This window comes from Perca flavescens, chromosome 23 (assembly GCF_004354835.1).
Source record: "Perca flavescens isolate YP-PL-M2 chromosome 23, PFLA_1.0, whole genome shotgun sequence".
NCBI classification, from domain to species: domain Eukaryota; kingdom Metazoa; phylum Chordata; class Actinopteri; order Perciformes; family Percidae; genus Perca; species Perca flavescens.
The window spans coordinates 15,661,033-15,676,073 of record NC_041353.1 but is presented as its reverse complement, the minus strand read 5'-3'; the positions used below and the strand labels follow the sequence as shown (position 1 = coordinate 15,676,073).

Below are 15,041 nucleotides of genomic sequence, written 5' to 3'. Positions count from 1 at the left end.
TACTAAGTGTGTATCGTGTGCACTGTACTGTACCTTCACATTTCTCCAGGATCTGCACCGTGTCTCCGATTTCCAGCGGGAGGCCATGCTGGACAGTCCCTCGGAAACTGACCAGCACTGCAAGAAAAAGAGGCACAAAACACCCACATGAGTTATTTTAACATTTGAGTTTAGTTATGCAGAGTGAGGAAAAGGTCCGAAGACATAAGCAGAGTGATTCAAAACAAAACCTTTCTGGAAAATAACACAGAGAGAGGAGGTGCAATCAATAATCTGTGTAGGTGAAATAAAATCGAAGCTTATATAAAGAATAAGATATCTCTGTTGTGTTTCTGCACAAACTCATACACCAAACAAACTTACATAAATATATTTTGTGCCATACAGAATATATGAAGTTGAATTTGTATTCAAAAACTATCACTTGAAGACCGAACCTTTCAAACAAGTGCAACCATAAAGAGAAAGACCGAAAACATTAACTTTTGGAAGGTCTGGAAGGACTGTTACAGCAATCTGACCATGGGCACGTGTTCAGTAACACCACCCACTCAGTCCTGAACACTCAGGGGTCATAAATCATGCGGCGATAGAAGGACATGCCTGTTTTTGATTCACCTTGGACTACTGTAATTATTCTTTCCCTACTGAGAGACGCACAGGTGTTAAAATAACATCTCTAGCACGTTCTACAGACCTAAAAAGGCCAATTACTGAAACCATGTTTATATGATGAAAGCTATGAGAGAGTTGACCCAGGTCATGCTCCAGGAGTCAAATATACAGACATGTCAAGTTCTTACACATTTTCTATTTTCCTAATCAAATCAAAATAGATAAGGGAGCATATATAGCGATGGACTTAAAGGGGCATGTTTTTAAAGTCTGAAAAAATAACCTTTGGTGATGTGGTCAGGGTTCTCTCAGTTTGGGCTTGAAGACTAAATCATTTATAACAGAAAGCCTGTGATATAAACTGTGGGAGTGAGGTTGCAAGACATGGCTATTTACCAGGCTTGGTGGATCTGATAAAGGAAACTAATAGAGTTGCATTTGGGGAAGTTTTGGGGTTTTTGAAGCTTGACCCACAATAGGGACTAAAAGACAGGATATCTCTGCAACACCATTCTCAACACCATTCTTCCATTCCATTTATTTTCGTAATCGGTTTCCTGTGAGTCCCATAAAAGTGCAATACTAAAATCGCTGAGAGAGTATCCCTTTAAAAGTAAGGAAGCAGAGAGAGAGAAATTATGCATGTAACAGATGGAGGTGTGTAAAAAAAGGGCCAAGTTTAAATGCAAGCAAAGCAAGCACAGAGTTTAAAATACTGTTATACCATAGAGAAAAAATTTTTATGATATCATGTGAGTTTGGATACTGTTAAGATTTTAGTTTGTACATGTTTTGAAACAATATTGAGGCAAAGCCTGAAATATAAAAGTAGAATAAGTAAGGACAACCTTACTTACAAAAAGATGCTGATGGTCCATTAGCAGTAAACGGTACTTTGCGCTTTAAGAGTGTAACAGCCATCAGAAGTGAGTGTCATTTGACCGCTCTTCAACCAGCTCTTTAAAACAGAGCTGTGTCCCGCTGACTCGCTCACTGCAGAAGCCTGACACACACCCACACCCAAACCCACACACCCACACACACTTAAATCTGCATGTACTGCACACACGTCAACCACTACACACAGATGTTCATACAGAAACAGAAACGCAAACACATCCATCAACACACACAAACTGTAGAAATGTCTTATCATACTCTTACACAGGCAGCAAATTCACACAAGTAGCCCATTCAAAAGGTGATGTATGCAAGCACACACAGACATGCATTCACACATGAACACACACACACGCAGAGGAAAAAGACAGCTTCACTGGGACTTGGAGTGGAAACATATAACTAAATAACTCCCTGCCATGCAGAACTGAGAGGGATCCCACTACAAATAGTGTTTAGAGAGAATTTTTAGAGAGCCTTCGGGGACTCGTCCAGTGTCCCTGAACGCAGGGATTATATTAATCCAGGCCAATTTAAAGACACAGCAAGTTTCACCCCGAGCACAAGAATTGTGGGCACACAAGTATAATGGTTCATGGACTGCTGAACACATGGGCACTGAACGTGAGAATGTGAGAACACATTTAACGTTCAGTGAATCCAAAAAATCACAAAGATCTATTACATTTTGAAGTGCAAATATTATCAAGTATAGAGGAATTCCGGTGCACATCATCATATTCATCCCTATTTTTCATTTACTTTCTATAGCACAACCATTTTCTGAACACGGAGCTCATTTACTGTAGCGGCATCTTGCATCAGTAATACAACTTTTTGATGTGTTGGGAATTAAAGTTTAAAAATCAATTTAAATAGCCCCACCTTTCCAAAAATGTGGGTGTTTTTTTTTAGAAAATTGGCAAAAACAAAAAAGATTAACTTTACGAATAAACTACGCTGCACACAGAAATATCAGCAACAGAGGTCAGAGGTTGACTGCCAGAGGTGTTTTTATATACGTTTTTTTCCCTGGCATAGTAGCCCACTACCCAAGAGAGGATTCAGTTGAATTACCTTTCCACCCACTCTCTCATGTTGACATCAAGTCTGCTGATGAAATCAAAGCAGCTAGACACTGTTGTGTTGTCTGTAACTCTGTGTGTGCGTGTGTGTGTGTGTGTGTGTGTGTGTGTGTGTGTGTGTGTGTGTGTGTGTGTGTGTGTGTGTGTGTGTGTGTGTGTGTGTGTGTCTGTGTCTCTCTGCATTTTATGCTGAAGCTTCGCCAACTTCTTGTTATCCCTCAAGCTGCAGACACACTATCTTTACAAGGGATTTGTCACAAGTGCACAATCTGACTATGTAATTCATTCAAAGACCAACCGCTTGGTGCACACACATAGAGAAATGCAAAACTTGCCTACTTTTTGTACTTTCAAAGCCCAATCACTCACGCACACACAGAGGCAATCACAGCAAACACACTCACACTCACAAAGTGTGCCCAATGCATGAATTATCCAAGTGACTCTCCCAGCTGCAGTCAACTAAATTATTCAGTTCAAGTCATTCAAGTCACCTTTTTTTCTGCTGTGAAATGAAAGCTTCCTGCCTGTCAATCCAAAAGCCAGCTGCTGTCCGTCTGTCTGTCTCTAACTGCCTGTCATCCGCCTGCCTCAAGCGATATGTCTGTCAACTCTCGGGCTGGCTAACCGCCAAACGATGCACTGGACACAAAAGGTGCTTACACTTGAGGGAATTGATTTGATGTTGTGTTGTCCCATTTGCTGGGAATTGCGGGTTGTGTACTATTATGCCCAAAAAAGAGAACAACGAGTCCACATGGAGAGAAAGATGCCACACAGCTGCCCAGGAAATCCTATAAACGGACCAACGCATACACATACCGCACACACAAACATAGCATGCTTAAGTGAATGCCACTGGTGCATGAATATCAAATTGCATAAGCAAAACAAAAGCAGACATGCTGATTCTCAGATATGACATGAACACACACAAACATTGTCTGTCTATTGAACTTGTTAGACCCAGTTTCCAGATGGAGTCCAATGACCAGCATTTCAGCCACCAAAAGGCAAACTCTGATCCTTTCTGACACACCAAAACACTCTGACTCTATGTGACAACGGCTAACTGGGTCATGGCGAGGACGCTGCTATTCTTGAGCAGACTTTGCAAAGGCCCAGATGTTAGCCTCCATACTAAACAATCAAAACAATGCTAGCATGAAGCGATGCAGAGATATTGGACATTACGTAACGTGATTTATGGATTCATCAAAATGGATTTATTGTACAAAGACACTGTAATTCCAAGGTTGATTAAGAAATCTCTTAAAAAAAAAAGAACTACGATCACATAGAAGAACTCTTTAAATGTCTCTTTTTCTAATCAAAACAAAGTAAGTCTTTACACTGTACTGATCTGGAGATATTGAATATGAACGTGTAATCAGGGGTCGTATACGACATCGTCGACACCAAGGGTTTAACTGACAGCGATTGTGTCCACATGTGGTCTTGAAGTCAGAGGTTGCATTTCGATCCCTTTAATGTGTGTCCAACTCGCCTTAATCCATGAGGACTTTATGTGTGTTGGTAGTTTGCAAGTGCATTCTGCTCAGCAAGTCGAGATCCCTAGAAAGCCTACTGGCTCGGATTAGGCTTGCATGTGTTTTAGACTGCCACTTGGAGTCAAGGCCTGTCATTTGGTTTGCTCATCACTCTGTCTAAGCCCTTTAGAAGAGCAAACTCTTCCACAGGCCCAGAGTAGGCAGAACACTACCCCTCCTTCAAAAAAAGAGATGACTGAATGAGGTAGGTATACTGCCAGTGATCAAAGCTTAATATTATGTTGCCGTTTTTTACATAAAAGTTAAATAAACATTAAAGACCCATGAAGACAACACAGCGTTTTTTTGCACAAAACATCATGGCAAATTTCATTCAAAGCGCTCGAAATGTGCTTTTCAACTTCATTAGTTTGATCCTCCCTTCTCTCCAACTGATCTGACAATGATTCACGTGCATAATCCCCTCCCACATGTTAATTAGATAGCATTTATTTCATTAATATGCTAATTAGACAACACAGCAAGTGATGGTGCTGCACTGGCCTCCATTGCTGCCAAAAGTAAGGATCATGAATATCTAATTTGTGCGTGGGAATATACGTGTGAGCATTATGAAACATGTAGACACACATGCAAACACAGATTTGTAAGATCAAAAAAAAAAACTGTTTAATGAGTCGATTCCGAAGAAGAGTGATATCCAGAATGAGGAAGCAATGCTCGTTTCCATCCTGTTTCTTACACATTTACGAGGTGAACACTCTAAAGAGCACCTAACGCACAGAACTGAAAGTTACCTACACTAATAAACCTCTTCACTTCCTCATGCTTCACATTCTGAGTTCTACACGTCCACCATCCAAAAGCATAACACTGTCAGAACAGCATTTGCCAAACCAAAAGTGCTCTTTATTCCAGCAATGTGACTAAAAAATTCCTATTCAGACCAAAACCAGCCCAGCTATGTTTTGTCTTAGCCAACCTCATGCGTACTCTATTCCTAACCAAAGGATTCAGGCATTTATCTTTCTATGTGGTGAGGTAAAAGGGGCTGAAATGCCTCCACGTCATGCCAAAATACTGTTAACGTGTCCCACCGCCTCATGGATTCAAGGCAGTGAGTCTGTAAATGTGGTTAATAACACACAAGGACTTTTTGGAGGGATCTGGTACAGTAAGAAAACCACAACGTGTTTATGCATATAGGAGGCACGCTTGCAGGCACAAAAACACACAAAATCACATGAGTGTGACAGAGCAGGAGAGGTATCTGACAGCTTTAGTGTGAGCTGAAGACAGATTAAGCCAGTGTGTGTGTGTGTGTGTGTGTGTGTGTGTGTGTGTGTGTGTGTGTGTGTGTGTGTGTGTGTGTGTGTGTGTGTGTGTGCGCGCACTCGTGTGCATCTGCAAAAGGTTATTTCTCAGGTTGAGCTTGGAATGCTGGGAAGTGGCATCATGCATTTTAAAGCAGGGGAATCAACAGGGGTCGGCAGCGGGAGAAGAGAGTAAGCAGACGGTTGAAACTAGCAGTGCTGAGAAGGCCTTGAACAGAACTCAACTTGGCAGTTGGTGGGTTAGAAAAAGAAAAAACACACACACACACACACACACACACACACACGTGCAGACATAGAGGTCTGATAGGCAGTGCAGACAAAAGCCATGGCCCACGGAATCACCCAGGAGGAACGGCTTTCATTTCGCTTTCTCCATTGCCGGCCGCCAGGTTCCTTTCGTGGCCTTTGTGTGTGTTGAGATAGCAACCTAACAGCCATCACATAACCGTTCACTGGCAACAATAACCCTTCGCTCAAATCACGCTGCTGGAGCAGAAGCTCTGAGGAATGTTATTACTTTTTGGAAATGGCTGCATGATAAAAATTTAAAAAAAAGTGCAGCTCAGGGCTCAGTCTCATTTCAGCATTGCCTCAGAATCAAAGATGTGACATTTTTATACCTACAGTACTGTATCTGATGCATGAAAGAACTCAAAAAATAAATACAAGCTGTGCAGGTGACACACACAGCCAGGTATTGAACACACTGAGTTTGTCAATTACACTTTCTAAATAATGTGCGGAACACATTCAACATGGAAAAAACTAACACTTTTATTAGCTTTTTCATTAGCATTATTACCCGATAAAGTAACACCAGCTTTTGTTCCAATCATAAAGTGCAGGATAACAGAGAGCAACAACAACAAAAGTTAGTCTGTCCTACTGGCCTGAGCAGGAGAGATCATAAATGACTCAGATTAAATAGAAATATAGGTCAGTGCGCTAAACCTCACCTCATTCCCAGGCATTAATCTGACTCTGTGTGTGTGTGTGTGTGTGTGTGTGTGTGTGTGTGTGTGTGTGTGTGTGTGTGTGTGTGTGTGTGTGTGTGTGTGTGTGTGTGTGTGTGTGAGGGTAAGTTAAGTGCATGCAATAGATAGCCCACCTGCATAACTGTGTCATTTTCTCCCTCTTCTGTATCAAGCAGTGGCAAGTGGTTTGTATAATTTCTTAAGCAACTAAAACAGACTGTGGCCATCTTTATCCAAATCCCCCTGTCACTGTCCTGTAGTTCCTCGCTTTTCTACCTCGGGATAGCTAATCACAAGCCAGTGAGGTAGGGACACTGAATGGCATAAGGGACACTTCCTGTGACTGGGTTGAACGGCATTCTTGCCAAAAACAAACCAGCTCATATTTCATTGGGAAGCGATCTGATGCCAGCTCTCCCCAGAGGACAAGAGGAAGCCTGTTGAGGTTCCACCAGAATTCAACTCCAGTGTTTTTAGGTCTGTAAATAAACAGACTGAACCAAACAAGTCAAGTCAATTCATCATCTTCACCAGGTATGTAGTGGTGTCGTAATTAATCACTGCATCGCGCTGCAGACCTAGACGATCCTGCATCGATGCAGGGACAGACCATAATCGATTATTGCCTACTGATGTTGCTTGTTGATTTTCCAGTCGCTGTCTTTTTTAGGAGCAGACACAATAAAATGGGCAGTTCATATACAGTATATCTGACTTGAATTTGTTGATGAAAACAATGTGTAGAGTGTGTGGGGGCAGGTATAGGTATAAATTTGGAGGTGTACATGTGCATCGTTTGGATGAATAGTGCAGGGATATATATATTTGTATATCCTGGGTCTTGTTTATCTATACAATTATCGATGAAAATACTGTCAGGTCTTTAGCCAGGCTCTCTTATTTATTTATTTTTTTTTTTTTTTTTTTTTTTCATAGGATATCTGACAAACCCTTATGTGGTAAATATGCTGTAACCCTTATATCCCTTGTTCTTGTCAAATAGTTCTGAAATCTTTGTGAGTTATAGAAGGGACAGAAAAAGGGGCAATGAGAGGAGATACCCGGAATTCATGTTGTGTCTGTAATTTCACTATTGTCCAATAAATAAAGAATATAAAAAAAAGAAAACAATGTCTAGCAATATATAGTAATATTGAGGAGGTGATGCACCGTGAATCATCAGAATATCGAATCAATTTGAATCACTGACAGGATAATCCTAATGGAATCGAATTGTGAGACCAGTGAAGATTCACACCCCAACAGGTATGCTGCACATTTAAAACCTACATTAACTGATTTTAAGGCCAATGGCATATCTTATGAGGCTGATATGGCCAATGCGTTGTCTATTTAGACATCCAGAAGATACAGAGGAACATTAGCATTCATATGGAGTTCTATTTCTGTCCACAAGGCAAATATTGAGCCCAACATTTACTCTCCTTGTAGCTCTGTTTTGTTCTCAATCAACTCCTGGGTTACACATCTGGCTATTTAGCTGCTAAATGCTGCACTATGTTCATCAGCTAGTCGCTAACATTGTCTGTTTGCTGTTTGGTAGGAGCAGATAGCGTACCGTGGGTTTATTGGGGCTTTTCTGCTGAAAACAGCTGCCTGCAGACATGCGTTACCACAGAATGGTGGCCAAAACTGTGGTTACCACATGACACCACACTCCAAAATGTAATATTCTCACTGTCTCTGCCATGCTTTTAACACTCTAGATGCAAATGCTGGGAGCTGCAGCTTTAAAGAGTGCTGATTTTCAGCAGCAGCTGAAGTCACACCGACACTGGTGCCTACACATCCTCCCACCCTGCAGAGAGAAAGATGGAGAGTGGAGGAAGTAAAGCTAAAATATACAGATGGAGAGGAGGGAAAATGAAGGGTGTGGTTGAAGTTAAAGCAAACACAGGAAAAAAGATTTCGGGAGACAGAGAAAGATTGTCGAGGGTGGTGGAGGGAGAATTGAAGGGACAGAGATAAGTGGAGAGAGTAGGCTGCATCTCCCACTGACAGATAGAGCAGAAAAAGAAGAAAGACTAAGCAGCAAACATCTGCTTTTCTTCCTTCAGGTATAACGGTTAAAAGTGGGAGTGTCAAATGAAACCTACTGCATCAATCGGTTTCTCTCTCCTTCTGACTCACTTCCTATTCTATCTCTACCATCGCTCAACAGCTCTCTTTCAGGGAAAAGGAGGTGCAACTGACCTCTATCTGCACTTCAAGCTCTCTTGTATCAAATTACAACTAATTATGCACTTGCGCTGCGGTAGCACATGCAGATATAAACACACTCACACACCCAATGCTGACAGGAAATCAACGGAGTGAACACGTGAGTGTGCGGCCTGAATAGAACACGTGCATACCTGTGAGTGAGTGACCTTTGTGAGTACATACAAACACGTAGGTTCTTGATCCACATAGATTTATGGTGTATTTGGCAGGTTGTATGTTTAGCTGTCAGCAGCACTATTAAACAGAGTCTGACATAGACCCTCACCCAACACTGGTACACACACACACACACACACACACACACACACACACACACACACACACACACACACACACACACACACACACACACACACACACACACACACACACACACACACACACACACACACACACACACACACACACACACACACACACACACACACACACACACACACACACACACACTTGTATAGCTCCAAGCTATAGCAAACCAAATAGCAGTCAGTCAGGTCCACATTGAGGATGATGAAAGGATGATGTAAAAGTGATGAAACTAAATCCACCAAAAAACATCTGTGGTTTTATCTCATAGTTCCAGTTCAAACACTGAAGGAGTGGCCTTTATAAAAAGGAAAGAAAGGAAAAATGCTCCCCCAAGGTGAAGCTAAATCAATGGGATTTTAAGCAGAGCAGGTAAAACCACTACAATGGCTTATTTTAGATTTTTATTTGTGTAATGTGTCTGTCAGGAGATTTAAAATGGGAGAGATAGTGCAGGGTAGCCTACAGCCACAGCCTCAAGCCTATAGATGTAAAGACACTAGTGGGAATTGGTGCTGACTGGGGAGCAAGAGGAGTGAGTCGGGGTACAGGGAGATAGAGAGAGAGAAAGAGAGAGAAGGTGAAGGACGGATAAAGACAGCAGAACAGTGAGACTGACAAACAATGCGGTGGAGAGACAATAGATAAGAACAGAGACAGGATGAGAGGCTGAAACAGAAAGAGTGAGGCAGAGGGAATCAAAGAGACAGGCAGGAGAGATAAGTAGCTGCCAGCTCTTGTGTATCTCACTTCACTTTGTTTGCCCCTGTACTGTATATGGCAGCTTGAGGGGAAGAGAGAGGCTCCGTGTCGGTTCTCAAACACGTACACGCCAACGGCAGGGCCAGGGGAGAGAGGTGTGAAGGAGAACAGGGTGCTAAACACACATACAACAGTCAAATCAATCATGGGGAAGAAAGAGGAGAAGATATCTGAGAATTATACTATTGATAAACTTGGCGAATTAAGCAGTAGAAATTGGGCGCCTGGGTAGCTCACCAGCAAATATATAGAGGTTTACTCCTCGACGCAGCGGCCGTGGGCTCAACTCCAACCTGCGGCCCTTTGCTGCATGTCATCCCCCCCCCTCCCCTTTCATGTCTTCAGCTGTCCTATAAAAAAATAAAGACCTAAAATGCCCCAAAAAAATACGCGGTAGAAATTCAAGATTTTCCTCTTGAAAACCAGATTCATGTATAAGCCCCAATGCTTTTTCCTGTAATGACAGCTTCAGGTATGGAATGTACAAAAGAACTGTTTAAGATATAGTTACTAAGAGCTAACTTGTTGCATGATAAAAGCCTGGAACTTGAGTATAGTTCTCTGTCAAACAAAGACTGACATTAAGGCGGGGAACAGATCAGAAAATAGCAAAGCTCCCACTTGTTAGATAACTGCAAAAGAACAGTTATATATGAGAGAGAGAGAGAGAGAGAGAGAGAGAGAGAGAGAGAGAGAGAGAGAGAGAGAGAGAGAGAGAGAGAGAGAGAGATGGACAGAAACAGTGTCAGGGAAACAGCAGCTTTCTCAAAGTGAAGCCGTGTACAGTATAATTGCCAAGACATACGGACGGCTGAGAAATTAAAGGAACAACTTGAATAAATTAGTGGAGAAACTTAACAAATACAGATGCTTCCTTGCAGGCCGTGGAGGGTGCCTGATAGGGGTGGGAAGAAAAAAAATCGATACAGCATAGTATCGCGATATTTTCCGTGGCAATACTGTATCGATACACAGATGCCAAGTATCAATCTATTATTATATATATGTGTTGGTCAGTTTGTCTGCTTGACAATCCCATTTTGCAGCAATAAAATTCAAGTAAGATGAACAAACAGAGAAATGTATCTTTTTAGATAAAAACAGATGCTGACAAAGTTTCCTTTTGAATATTTAAATATGTTTAAAATATCGTATCGTGACATAAGTATTGTGATGATATCGTAGCGTGACATAAGTATTGTGATGATATCGTATCGTGAGGCCTCTGATGATTCACACCCCTAGTGCCTGAATAGTTTGATAATGAGGAAAGTGATGTTAAAATATCCTATGAACTACGCAGTCACCAGATCTCAACCCAACTGAACACTATAGGAGATTTGGGACCATCAGGTGAGACAGTGCTCTCCACCACGAACAATTAAACACCAGATGACTTAACTTAACTTTTGAAAGATGGCGTTCATCCCTCCAGTAGAGTTAATTGACTTGGCGAGTCTATGGCATGGATTTTTGAAGCTGTGAGGTAGGCTCATAGTCACCCAAAGCTTTTCTTAAGACACTTCATGGTGTTTTTTAACACTTTCATTTGTCACCCGTCTCAGTCTACTTGGACTGTATGATGCAAATCCATTTGAAAACTGAAGCTCTTTTAGAGCATTAATCTGTCACCTTACTGGATTGTATTCCATTGTCTCAATGGTACCGTGAACAATACGCCTCCACCAACACAGCCCCTGCATGTGTTGTTCTATCACAGGACTGTTTTTGGTCTGAATCCACATGTAGTCAGTCTATGATCAGTTTTCCAAAATGTTCTGTGGGATTATGTAAAACATTTTCCTCTAGATGAACAATGTATGGACCAGTGGACCTTTGGACAATGTTATACATCCGTATGTCTTAGAAGAAATAAATAAGATGCGAACATTCTCTCTGAAATAGACCTCTCGATGCCAGGTTTACGTTCTATTTTTCTTATCCTCTGTGTATTTATATTTTAACATTTATTCAAAGTGTAGTGTTTTAAAAAAAAAAAAATTACAGCTTTTTTTTTAAATCTGAGCTGGTTGATAAGTGCAGGAGAACTGTAATTGTAATGCTTTCTTAAATGAATAAGTTGAACTTGTTGAATGATAAGTTGAATAACCTTGAAGTGGGGGATTTCAAGACCATGCATGAGCTGTGCAGCTTGGTGTTTGAAGGATGGTTCTCATTTGTACACTCAGCGTGTGTTACTGTGTTAATGTGCTGCTATCATACTATTTGATTCTGTCGTATCATACTGTACAGCTGGTGCTTATCACCTCATTAAAAAATATTTCCCCACCCCGCTCTGATGAAAAGCATGATGTACTGCACACATACAGTATCTCAGCATGCACACTTGCATGAGATGGCAGTAATAAGTCTACGGAGGCACACGATACACACACAAACACACCCACATGCATGATGTTAGCGAAGTGAGCGGTGGGGGGGGGAGGGTAGCCTGGCATCTCTGAATCTGCACTGAGCCATGAACAACCATATGGAGACTTTCTTCTTAGTTAAACCCTCTGGATTGCTGCACGACAGTAGCCTGGGAACAAGTTGCGCATTTTATTACACACAGATGCAGGGCGTTTTGAACACGGATTTGTTGTTACGGCAACATGCCGCGACAACATCACTGCTGCACTATAAATTGTAGGGTGTGAGCCGTGACACTAAAGCCCGCAGACAAAGAATGAACTTTCAGCACACAAACACTTCTTCTGCGCTAAAATTAAAACTATTGTTCAGCATTCCTTACTGCAGAATGAGATCCATCCATCTTTCCTGTTGCTAAATGGGAGTAGATGAACACATGAATGTACCTAAAGGGTAAATCTATCATGCATGCGTGGTAATCAAAGGGCAATAATACTCTCTAGCTCTCTAGGGAATAGGGCAGAGAGGAAATGAAAAGAAAGAGTTTACAGCTTCATTTCTTTGAAAAACCACAGACAGGCCTCTTGATATAACCCACACAGACCTTGATATCTATGTGGCATCTTAATGCGGCAATACAATATGTATTTGTGTTAAAGTGAACTTGTGCGCGTTCATGCCAGCAGTATCTAAACAAGAGGATGTAGGCAGGCGGGCTTCTGCCTCATCGGACAAGAAACCCTCAAATCAAGGGACACACACACACACACACACACACACACACACACACACACACACACACACACACACACACACACACACACACACACACACACACACACACACACACACACACACACACACAATGAGGATAAAGGTTAGCCTGAGAGTGGAGAAGAGTTGGGTCGATTAACTAATGAAAATGAAGTGATGAGAACGTGATAGAATAAGAGAAGTGATAGAGAGGAGAGAGAAGGAAAAAAATGTGAAAAGGGTCAAATTATACTTTGGAAGACGGCAACATTGGTTTTAAAAAAAAAAAAAAAGAGAGAAATAAGTCGGGTAAAGATGTAAAAAGAGAAAAACAAGGGCTAGAAAAGGCATCCTGAAGATAAATGTCGTCAGCGGACCATGGGGTTAATATTGACTTCAACCTCATAAGCCAATTTCATCTAATTCCCCCTCAGATCATAAGTCTTCCATTAGTGATGAGGCTGACCGTGCATGTGCCTTTGAAGCACGATATCAGCTAGTCTAGGAGAAATGACCCCATGCTGCTACAGCTATTTGCTAAGCCTCCCAGAAGAAGCCGTAACTAGAGTGCAAAGAAAAAGAGACAAAAACAAAGAAAGTGGGGAGGAGGGAAAAGTTACAATGCTGATGATAGGGCTGAAGCTAATTATAGAGCTGAAAACAATTAAAGCCATTATATTTCTTGTTTCCATGTCTGCTCAAAGTTGGCAATCCTGCTGCCAACAACCAAGAGTCTACAAACGTAATTTAGCCTAGTTTTTTGCAAACAAGATAAAACGTAAAAAAGGGAGAATAAAAGAAGCATCATAAACAGATGAGAGAGAGAAAATCCTACTGGACTATTATCCCAAATACTGTGTAGTCATTAGAATATATGTTAACTTCACGTCTTGGGTCTAGTAGCCTTCATTCTGCTCTCCTAAAGGAGATAAAACAAAGAGCTCAGTAACAAGTAGAGACCGAGACACTGTATAAGAGAAGAGAGCGCTGAAGCATCAGTAAGTGATTCGAGTCACTGGGGAGTGTATGAAAAAGCAAAGAGCAAAAGAGTGAATGAAAAGACCACAGTGCGGGTCATCTGCGCTGAGCTGAAGGGCTGCTGTGTGCAGGTTGGGATGTAAGATGTGTGCTTAGATTTACGGTGTGGGGTCAAGACCTGGGCCATGGTCACATGAACAGGACATGTATATGTGTGAATATGCCGTGCTTGCTAAAAAGCACGCGCACACAGAGAGACGGTGATAGCCTCCGAGCACAGCCAGGGCCATTGAAGACACTTCCCAGGAGAGAGCAGCTTGGAGTAACTTTAAAAGCACACGCACACACACGCTCCACTCAAGGACACACAGATGGCAGGTGCTGCACAAATACAAGCCACTGGAGCATAATTTATTATCAGTCAAGCTAGCCAGCCAGCTAGCTAGCTTCCCTTAACATTGGAATAAAGCACCTAAACTAACAACTTAAAAAGGGAAACCCGTGAAGCATAGCATGTTCAGCAAATCAAATGGACACTAGACTGGAGGGATATATGATGGATGGATGGATGATTTGTTTAATGATAGATAGGCTAGACAGCAGTTATAACCATTAACTGCGTGTGCGTGTGTGTGTGTGTGTGTGTGTGTGTGTGTGTGTGTGTGTGTGTGTGTGTGTGTGTGTGTGTGTGTGTGTGGCAAGATGTTCGCTGGACAGATTGAACACTCAACCGTGTATGTTTGTGTGCATGTGTGTACATTTTGTCATTTCATAATTCCCACCAATCCAGCTTTAAACATACACCGTATCACAACGGGAGTTATCTATAAAACCTAAATATAACCCAAATCCCATATTTTCAGGACGGATAAATATTACATTAATATATAAAACAAAATACTGCCACCCAAACCCTAATAAATGGGTTAACTGAACACTGCACACAGTGTTTCCCATTCAATCTATTGCTGAAGATAGATGAAAAAAGTAAAGAAGAGGAAGAGCAATAGAGGCAGAAATTAACAAACTCGCATCAACACAGGCCACAGTGCAAAACACAGCCAATTCTGGTTTATACTAGATCGGTGCATGTATATATTACTACAGATGTAGCTCTTTTCAGATTCAAACTCAAAACCTATTTGTTTAGAATGGCTTTTAATACGTAGTAGTGGTGTGACAATTTGCCTCTCCTCCTGTTTC

General features: G+C 41.6%; 1 protein-coding gene across 3 annotated transcripts in view; it reads right to left on the bottom strand.

The window, feature by feature from the left end:
* Window positions 1-15,041, bottom strand: part of dock4b (dedicator of cytokinesis 4b) — a 120,279-nt gene that overhangs the window by 87,930 nt on the left and 17,308 nt on the right. For all 3 annotated transcript variants that reach the window (XM_028570312.1, XM_028570313.1, XM_028570314.1), the window contains exon 2: window positions 34-117. In XM_028570312.1, the coding sequence (XP_028426113.1) occupies window positions 34-117 (84 nt within the window). The remainder of the gene's footprint in view (window positions 1-33; window positions 118-15,041) is intronic.